Source organism: Epinephelus moara, chromosome 24 (assembly GCF_006386435.1).
Source record: "Epinephelus moara isolate mb chromosome 24, YSFRI_EMoa_1.0, whole genome shotgun sequence".
Taxonomy (NCBI): domain Eukaryota; kingdom Metazoa; phylum Chordata; class Actinopteri; order Perciformes; family Serranidae; genus Epinephelus; species Epinephelus moara.
Window position 1 is genome coordinate 13,131,345 of NC_065529.1, and position 10,923 is coordinate 13,142,267.

Genomic DNA, 10,923 nt, shown 5'->3' on the forward strand with positions numbered 1-10,923 from the left:
ATTCTGCATCACCCAAAACCACACACTGTGAAAGACATGTTGTCATTTTTGGGCCTCACAGGGTACAGCAAGCACTATGTGGCCTCTTATGGCGAACTAACCCATCCTTTGCGTGCCATGGTTAACGCACAGGGCATGCGCAATCTTACTGCTCCCCTGGTATGGACCACTGACGCTGAAACCTCATTTATCTCCCTCAAACAGGCACTCTCTACTGCTACTGATCTAGCCATCCCCGACTACAAGCTACCATTTTTTCTTGACGTTTCTGAAAAGGCACACACCACCTCTGGTGTGCTTTTTCAGAAAAAAGGGGGAGGCAGACAGGTGCTGATGTATGCAAGCATATCCTTAGACCCAACCGAGGATAGACACCCACCATGCACACGACATGCAGCAGGAGTGGCAAAAATTTTGCAGAAAATAGCACACATAGTGATGGGACACGCACTGACGGTACTAACAACGCACAGCATAGTGGCATATGTAAACTCAGTGGCATTTACTATGACATCACTCAGACAAAAGTTATAGTGGATACTGGAGGACAGCTGGCAACAGGAACTCTGCCTTGAGCACGGACCCCACAGACATCTCACCTCTCACATCTCTCTGGGTCTCCTAACACCCACTTAAGCCCCTTTTATACTGCCTAATCAAGGTGGTAATATCATGCTGTTATTCCATTTTGCAGTTCTGTATAAATGGTACAATCACGGAAAGGAGGGACAGAGTTGTCTCACCTCTGTGCTGGGAATGGATGTAGTGACAGTGCCGAAACATTGTCTGTATAAACGGGACAGCCGTCAGGATGGGATAATGGGTGGCATCGGTGCGACATTGTGACAATGTGTTATGTGCGCAACCCACTGCGGGAAAATTAAAAGGTAGCTTGCCGCACTTAGCGTCTAACTTAAAGAAGAACAAGAACAGCGGCCGAAAATGTCCACAGAGTGGGAAAACAATGAGATCTGGGAGCTCCTAACCCTCAGCCATGTAACACAGACGGTAAATGACTATCATTGCCATGTAAAGCCATTATTATTGTTTATCAAGCGCTGCTGACACATATGTTATATGTCACACTAGAGGCTAACACTGTTGTGTTATATGTCACCCCTGTCAAGTTTCTATTGATTCTGCTATGTAAGTGTGCTGTCCAAAATAATGCCTAGGAGCAGCATAGCTGCCACCATCATTTGGTTCTGTGTAAAAACACAAAGGCGGCATGAAGAAAGGACTTTGTAGCAGCCCTATAGCGTGATCTCTGGGTAAAAAGGGCTTGTGACTGCCTCTCCAGCCTGGGAAAACCCTCCAGCATACTCTGGGGGCCCTGGCTTGACTCTCAGCTGCCTGTCTCTATCCCACAGCCCCTAAGCAGGCTCAAGCAAGCCCCACTGGCCCAAGCTGTGCTCTGCTCCTCTGCCAGAAAACCAGAGGGAGGATGGGAGTTCGGTGAGGTTTGTGCCCATCTCTGAGGGCCCTCTGTTGGCTTTCCTCCATTGTCCACATAACCCTGGATGTGCAGCTGTGGACTCTGTCATTTTTCAGGGATTTGGTGATCCTGCTCTCTGAATGATGTTCACTATGATTGTATGAACAACATTTTGTGGTCTAGCAAATCACAGTGGGATAAAAACACATCCTGTCCAAAACCTCTGACCCATCCATTCTAGCATCAACCCACTGCTAACCTTGTAGTCACACCATATAGACTGCTTTAATAAGATATTTGTTATGTTATGTATTGGTAGCGTTTCGCTAACATGAGAAGCCACAGTGAATCAGAGTGAATAGCTCATTCAAAATTCTATTACTTGACTGTATTATTGTTAATACTGAGTTTTTCTTGCGATGTAACTGCCAAGCAACGGTGGCTTTGGAGCCATTTTGCCAGTTGTCAGATGAGACTTCTGTAGTTCTTCTCATCAAGTGGGAAATACTGTTGCTGATATCACCGACTTGGAATCACAACAAGGAGGATAACATGAACTGTGGTTTTTAGAAAAGCCACAGCTGCTGTTGTGGTAAACTGTGTAAACAAAAGGTTCCGCTGAGGCTTAAGGGAATGGCTTTTCTGAATTTCTAAATTGTGTTCCAGTGAATTGAGCTGATATTTGACTGGATAATTGAATACTTGACCTGATGATGGTGCTAAGAATCAGAGGATCAAAAAAAATCATTTGGATTCATCCTCTGGGGACCATCACTGTCTGTATCAAATTTCATGACAATCCGTCCAGTATTTGTCAAGATATATGTCACTCTGGAACACAGGGATAAACCGACTGACTGCCGTTTGTGGGGTGAACCACACAGCAGCACAATGACTTTGGTAAAACAACAGAATTCTGTTGAGTGGAGGTCTGATTGAGCAATATCAACAGCAAAAGGACAAACCTGCAAATCAATCACTTGAGGATTTCGGCTCTGAAAGCAGATGGTCTTTATGGAAGAAAAAAAAATGCTCCAGGGTACTTGCTGAATCATCAGCTCTTGCAGCACTGTGTCATGAATATGCAGCTGGCTGGAGGAGAACAGGTTGGAACAGCAGGGCCACCCTGACCTGTCGGAAGATGGCCCCGGATGGCTGAGGATCTGACAGCAGTTAAAAGACTGAACTGATTTTAGCTGGCAACTGCAGCATGTGAGGATTAGGTTACACTGTTCCTTTGTGGATACTTTGTTTTGTTTTAATTGGACAATGTCACATACACAAGTCTTTGTGAGACTACAGGGACGGAGACTGATGCCATTTCTGAATTCAGTCCAGAGAAGCCCTGCTGTTGTTCCAATGAAGCTGGAGTGTTCATTTTTAAGACTCTTTTAGGGCCTCAAGTCAAGTCCAGACAAGGAAGGTATGAGGTGGGGGTACCTCTCCAGTACAGGGATAATGACAGTAGCCCCGAGGACCAAGCGATAGTCTCAAGTTCTGCTTGTAATTAAATAGCAAGAATGAGTTACCTAATAACCATCAACTCACATCTTTATCTATAAATGTTAGCGGTGACATGTAAATCAGTGTTTTGGGGTTTTATTCCCAAGGGGGTGTATAGGAGAAGATCCTCACAGTGCTATAAAACATACCACATACCAGACCATGCTGCCCCACGCAGCCTCCTCTGTCTTTTTGTCTGGGTAAACTTTATAGAGAAACCACAGCTGCCCTTGTAAAATAGACACCACACACTGAAAGAAATGCTCATTTTAAAAGAGACACTTCATCCCAAAAATCGAAAATTCATATTTTTCCTTTTACCAGGAGTGCTGTCTATCAGTCTAGATTGTTTCGGTGTGAGTTGCCAAGTGTTGGCAATATCGGCTGTAGAGATGTCTGTCTTCTCTCTCCAATATAATGGAACTAGATGGCACTCAGCTTGTGGTGCTGAAAGTGCCAGGAAAATATGCTTGGTGAGCTCGCAGTAGATGCACGCTTCATAATAATTGGTGTGTGTAGTTTGCTAAAAAGATAACAGTTCTTTGATGAAAGTGCTTACAACAAGGTCTGTGGATGGTAACTGAGTTCTGGAAAGAGACATTTCTGTTGACTTGTTCAAATGTATTTTTTGGCGCTTTGAGCACCACAGTGCCATCTAGTTCAAAGTCACGACAAAACAATCTAGACTGATAAATAGCACTACAGGTAAGAGGGAAAAGATGTATTTTTGATTCGGGGGTGAACTGTCCCTTTAATGAGTCATTTCTTCGGGAACAGAGTCAGAAGTCCTTGTAATTCTTTAAGAAAGACAAAATCTGGCAGAGCTGAGAAAATTTGAGATCTTTTAACCCAGGTTGCTTTTATTGTGGTGGATCACTCTATTACTGTAATATCAAGAGGATGAGTCAAGATAATGAATGAAACATGTTGATCTGTACTGGAAACAAGTGAAATCATGTCAGACCAACAGGCAGATTTTGCACTTCAGGGTAAAAAAAAAAAAAAAGATGTCATGATGGGTTGAAATGGTCAGTTTTTCCAGTGGGGAGACATGTCATGCTCTGTAAAACTATTATTTCCACCCTCTGTCTCTGTGACCGTGCAGCATACACGGCAAGTACAGTGAGCCAACTCTGCATCTATGTAATTATCCTAAATTTAGATTAGCGCTGCGAATCCTGTGGCAAGAAACGGGTACATTCAAAAACGGGACATTTGATACTGTGTAACTCTGACTTGGCGGTGCATTCCTTTGTTATGTGGCTGCTCTCTTGCAGCTTTATATAGTCTTTGAACAAACAATATGACCTCTACCCCATATGGAGCAAGGGAGGGAAGGTGTTCTAAATGCAAATAGGACGGACTGGCTGCATATCTGAAACCAATTTAAACTGATTTAAAGCTGACAGGCAGCTTTAATGTCTGAAACATGAGATGCACTCCGTGTACATTCAAGCTACTCAAGAACAAAAATACCAGAGGCAACCTCTTAGATGCTAAATAATCACCTTCAGATGTTTCACCGGTCACTGATATAGCGCTGATATACCTGCTTTTATCAATGCATGTGTGAGCCCATGATGGCTACTCCACGAATCCTGTGCCTCTTCCCAGCACTGCTTGTGCACATCCTCAGATATTAACTAGATATCACCAAAATGCAATTAAGCACACTATACGAGGCGTCCGTATCAGAATGTGAAGTGAAGTCAGCAGAAGACTAAACAAACAGTGGCTTCAGGTTTTAAAGAGAAACTAACAGAGGTTGTTGCGTCTTCCACTTCTGTCGATCTTACCCTCATCTGTCGCCATGTTCTATTATGGTGGCTTTGTGCAAAATCAGAGGTTCTCAAGGGAGAAATTTGTGTGTTAGCCAAGGATGATTTGGCCCTAATGTGTCCCTAGTTGGATATACTTTTTAATTCTCCAGGCACATATAATGTAGGCAGTAAAGTATGTGAACAGTGCTGCTCACAGTGCATCAACTTATCTTGTTGTATGCCTTGGTGAAAAGCAAGCAAAACACTAGTTTTAACGATGGCTCACACATCCCTGGCACACTGGCATAGAATCTAACTTAAGTAAAGCTCACAATGAGAATTTGTTCCATCAACTAACTGCTAATCATCTCAACAGTGCTGACCTTTGTAGAAACTGAGAGCTTGAGAGTACAAAGTGAAGGAAGCTATCATTTTAGCTGCTGCAGCATCTAATTTTCTAAAACCCTCCTGCCGGAATATAAAGTGTTCCACAAAACATTTGGCACAGTTTGCAGTAAGTTATCATATCTGCTAACTAGCTGATTTTTTGGCCACTCAGGGGCAGCCGACACAAACTGAAACATAACACTGACATATTACCTTTTAAGGTGATATGGAAAATCTATTTAAACATCCAGCAGTTACGGCACAACATTATCATTCATTTGGCACAATGTGTTTGGCCACCTGGAGAATTTAATAGCATGTCTACACAGGAGGTGCTTCAGCCATGTTTTTCAGTCGTCAGTCTCACAGACCCCTGATGGATACAGATAGGCCGACAGATATTTTAATGAATACAGCTGTCTACACAGGCTGTGTAATGGCTCCTGTTTTATTTGTGCTATATGTGCATAAAGGCAGTCCACTAACTACAATGATTGTGTGTTAGACTGCTGCCAAAACACTGAGAAGGGTCCAGGGTACACGCTGGATCTCATTGCCCTTCCACTCCTCCCGATCCTTACCCAACAACAGTATACCACGTGTCCTGTGTCACCACATCTCTTCTGCACCTTCTTCCTTTCTCTCAGTTGTTGACCATTAGCTCTGTGGCCGTGCAGTGTTTGAATGTATTATAAGAACAGTGCCAATGTGGCTCGCTAACGTTAGCAGAGATGCTAGTAGAGGCATGTTCTCTTTTTTTTACCTAGAATGGCAAAGGCATGACCCTTCCTACTCTGCCTTTGACTGGCTTACCCTGATATTCTTCCACTAACACTGACCAGTGTCACTCCTAAACCAAACCAATCCTTGCTAACGTTAGCTGAGATGCTAGCAGAGATAAGTTGGGGTCAGTAGTGTCAATGGATCCTGTGCGGACACAGACAAAGGACTTAAGCTGCTGGTAAGCATGCTGCTATCAGCATGGTTACGGTACTTTTCCACAGTCTCACTTTCAGGAGAGTCTTCTTTCCCATAAAAAACGCTGCCAGACTATGTCACATATACACATAACATCTAAAAGTGGAAAGCTTGGCCGGTATAAGTCATGGAAAATGAGAACCATGCAACTTTTTCATTTGTCTCAAACATCAAGTAAGTTTGTTAGGGTTAATTTGCCTAATTTGACATTGCACGTCCTTCAACGCAACTACTGGGCATCGCAGTGTTGATGCTGAAAGAATACATCATGCAGCCCTAGGTTGACGCATATTAGAGCTACGTTATGTCAGTGGCTAACTTACAGAAAACTGTTTGCCGTCATCTTACATTACATATAATTTTATCCCCGGAAGATTACTGTAACAATTGATTTAATCACAAACAACAAACTTCTACGAACTTCCAAAACGTTCAATGGTTTTTGCTAATTCCATGACTTTTCTTGGGCTAGAGAATGAGACTGAAATTCCATGATGTTTCCAGGTTTTCTATGACCTTGGGAACCCTGTCAAACACTTTGAATTCTCATGGCAGGGAAAGCACAGGTTAGACTAATAATGTTAACGATGGCTCTGTTGAAGTTTCCATTCAAGTGGTGTCCTATTAAACCATGATACCAAATGCACAATATCAGGGTCCTCAAACTGACACACCTGCAATGCAGCCATTGATTATGTCATGAATAACATTAGTGTTTTACCTTCTATTACCTGTGAATCAGCTATGAAAAATGCCTTTGTCTTATTAGCAACTAGTGAGTGCTTTATGGTGAATAAGGATTGGTGTGACAGTAGGAATACTGAAATGCTGTTATGTTCCTGCTCCTCTGCCACAGGAGCAATGGACACTCTGGATCACTGCTAAACGCCATTCAGAGGGAGCCACAGAGTGGAATTGCTGCCCACGTTTGGTTAGTGAAACCATACAGCTATTTTGGTGAGGTCCAAAAATGTAACCAACATATGATGCTTGCTCCAAGAGACATGAGGGGTCAGGAAATGGACCAGTCTATCAGAGGTTGCCCTTCAGTCTGGTTCCTGGACACCACCATCAATGTCTGGGATGACATCAATGAATTCACTGAGACTGTGGTGGATTTAATTTGCAAAACAACTGTACCCAAAACTGCAGTTAAATCATTTTTCAACCCGAAACCATGAATTACCAGAACCATCCAGGACGCCATAAACACATGCACTGCAGCCTGTCTGGAAACATGGACAATTATAAGGCAGCAGCCTACATTGTAAGAAGAGGCAAAAAAGGGACTAAATTGAAATGCACAAGTTGAAGGAGCTGACAGAATCACATCTGACTGGAGCTGTACCTTCTATGATTTCATGTGACAAATAAACTGACTGAACTGAATAGAGTTTAACAGAACAATAAATTGTGCTCTAAAACTTTTATTGTTTCTCCAGTAAAATCAAAAAGAAAGTGATGTGCTGAAAGAACTTTTAAAACGAGAGGACAACTCAGGGAGGCAAACTGAACCAGCTACTGTATATGAAACATCAACACAAGAAAACTCCTGGAATGCATCGAACATGACAGCCTGATGAACACTACACAATCATCCAAGGGATTCAAGGTTTTTTATTTGACCTTGAATGCTTTTAACAGTCCCAACAAACTTACTTTAGTGGTGTAACAGCACATTTCAAGCAAATACTATTCAGGAGTATGTCAGGATGTAATCTGTCCCCACAAGAGACTGGTCTTTAATAGATTTCACATAACTCTAAACACTCTCTGCTCCATGTCTCACATCCAGAACTGACTGACTCTCTTAAAAACCTAAACCCTCCTCACAGTATGGGCTATATAAGCTTTTTTGGCCTGTGATATAGCTTGGCATGTCTGAATGAGGCCATTGTATGTGGCAGAGAGGGACCTGGAAGAGGTGAAACAGATCGAGGTCCTGCTCCACTAACCAGCCAGCTGCAACCTCTCCACGTAGCAGGGGAAACACTCCACTAATCAGTTTGCTAATGAAACTGTTCCCCCACCAAGACCTGTGGTTCTCAGGGAAATCCAGATGCAGGATAAAAGTGTAGAAGGGCAAACATGATGGTAGGGGGGAAGGACATACTGTACTAAGAATCAATAACACACAGAAATCCTTTGAGTATCATGTGAAAGGCAGATTTTCTCCATTCAGGCACACTTGCATCAGATTATTACCATGCCTTACAGTAGTGTCAGTGCATGACATCAGTGGATTTGATTATTATGACGTGGACATGGCATGAGTGAACCAATACAGAATGGAAGCAGCTCGCCTGCTGTAACTACTGAGATCAGACCAACAGGCCATTAGACAGTTAGATATTATTTGCTATAATACAAATGATGTATTTCCAGGATACATCCAAAATATGTCATAACTGAATGCAATCTCATATCTATTGATAAAGACAAATATATACTCACAGGGCTGTGTAATACATAGATGTAATATCAATATTGTGATGTGAGACTAGATATTTCCTTCGATTTTGGATATCGTATTATTATACATGGTGTCTTTTCCTGGTTTTAAAGGCTGCATTACAGCAAATTCGTGTAATTTTCTGAACTTACAGACTGTTCTATTATTTGCCTTTACCCATTTTGTGAAAAAACCAATAGTCCACCCTACAATATCGCTGCAATATCAATATCGAGGTATTTGGTCAAAAATATCGTGATATTTGATTTTCTCCATAGCCCAGGTTTAAAGGGTCTAGTTTAGAGTCTATATTCTGTAGGCTGTTTCTGCACCCTGAAATAGATCCTGGTGGTACATTCTTATTTTATTTCTGTAATTTAGACTGGTTATGAATAGAGGAAAAAAATTAAAGACTTAAACTTGGCCTATTGAAACAGGGGTGGTGAAGCAATGATGAATCGACTGTAATATCTGACATAGGCCTTTCTCTTCTTTTCCTCACTACTACTGAGGCATTACATTTATTTTATCTTAGATAAAGAAAGGGGAATGTTTAAACAGTATTTGTGATAAAGACTGAACATCTGGATGTATTGTGGCTATTGTGATGAAGAACCCCTGCTCACTCACCTGGCTTCAGACTGCTGTTAAAGTAGAGGATGACCATAATGAAACATCCCAGACACAAGGCAAAAACCATCCGAGTGACTTTAGGTTTCCTCATCCTGAGTCTGTGGAGACGAGCGAGGAGCCGAGCCCAATCCTGCAGCCAGGGTTCATGCGAGACTGACGCTGTTGTTGCTGTGACGGCCGTGTCTACTTTATCACCGATAAGAGCATCGATCCGGCTCGCTGACCTTTGCTGCTCCTTATCTTCCTGTACATCCTTGGATGTCCAGTGCGGAAGTCGCAGCGGTGGAGAGGGTGAAGGCAGAGAGAAATGAGCCAGGCTGCAGGTCCGCCGGTCCGCCGTGTCTCACCCTCACCGTAACGGTACTGAACGCCGGCTCCCAGAGACGAGAACAGGAGGCATTACTGTCGGTGTATCCGAGCACAGGCCGCCGGTCTGTTTGTGTAAGGGGGGGTAACAGCCTCTTTCCAAAGGTTTGGTTCACTTGTTAACCCCTTTCTCCCCAAACATTAGCGGTGCCTCGAGAAATGACAGTCGAGCTCGAGCCTACACCGTTTAAATACAGAGGCTTCCGGTTGGACCTTTCAAGGTAAAACACCTATCCATGGGCTGGATAGATAGATAGATAGATAGATAGATAGATAGATAGATAGATAGATAGATAGATAGATGAACATGTGCAAAACATAAAAGTAGCAGGGGACTTTTACTTTTGGAAAATAAAGGCATTTACACCACAGAGTGACGCAGAAAAGGCGAACATTGGTTCATAGAATGTAAAATTTTCTGGTGGTGGTGGAGGGGCCCACACCCCTCAATTCTTATGTGCCACTTGCCAAGGCACCGTTGAGCAAGGCACAGAACCCCCAGCTACTCGAGGTGTCTGTCCATGGGCAGCCCCCTCAGTCTGACATCTCTCCATTTCATGCATGTATAGGTCCTGTTTGTGCGTGTGTGTATTTCGGGCCTGTGTGTATATGACAACAGAGTGAAAAATTTTAATTATCCCTCAGGGATAAGTAAAGTATATCTTCATTTTCAAAACCTACACCCTTGACCCTTTTGACATGTTTTTATGAAGATGCACCACTAAATGGCATTGCCAGTACACAAGGCTCTTTAAATATGTCCTGCATAATTTCCCTATCTTGAGGCCCTTCCTCATGGAAGTGCCCTGTACGTGTTTTAATATTGTCAGTATTGGTTAATATTGTGTTGTGCTCACTTAACAAAAATCGTTATATTAATCCGTTTCATTTGTTTACTTTGAAATGACAGGACACACACACACAATGCACAGAGCGATGTAGTGGTGAGCTTCATAAGAGAGTAATGAGCATTATAAAGAAAAGTACATATGAAGAGCCAGTGAACTCGCAACCATAAACTAAAAATGTCTGAATTATATTTCTGAATGGAAGTCTCTACGATGCTGACCCTTGGCAGACCTTTAAACAGAAGCTACAGACTGTGTAGAAAATAAAAATCAAATTACTCGCTGAAAGTAGAAACATTTTTTAAAGGAGAGAAAACCAAAAAGAATTATGAGAAATATTCATGTTTAAGAAAACACTGCCCATGTTTACTAAATGTATTATATTTTGCAAGTGTACATAAATGTCTCCTGAAGGTTTTAAGGCTGATTCTCATTTATTTGAGATATGTGAAATGAATAAATACAATGTGGGGGGAAAAAAACTCAGCATTTCTAAAATCTTGGCTATGGCCCAGGATGCAGTGCACACTTGCGCACAATGGGTACTGGCAATGTGTGAAA

The 10,923-nt window shown here is 42.4% G+C and overlaps 1 protein-coding gene across 1 annotated transcript in view; it reads right to left on the reverse strand.

Annotated features, from left to right (window-relative positions):
• The window catches only part of si:ch211-236h17.3 (carbohydrate sulfotransferase 11), a 28,096-nt gene extending 18,418 nt beyond the window's left edge, over positions 1-9,678 (reverse strand). The window contains exon 1 of the mRNA XM_050038520.1: positions 9,146-9,678. Within this exon, the coding sequence (XP_049894477.1) occupies positions 9,146-9,239 (94 nt within the window). The 5' untranslated portion in view covers positions 9,240-9,678. The remainder of the gene's footprint in view (positions 1-9,145) is intronic.
• Positions 9,679-10,923: the final 1,245 nt, after the last annotated feature.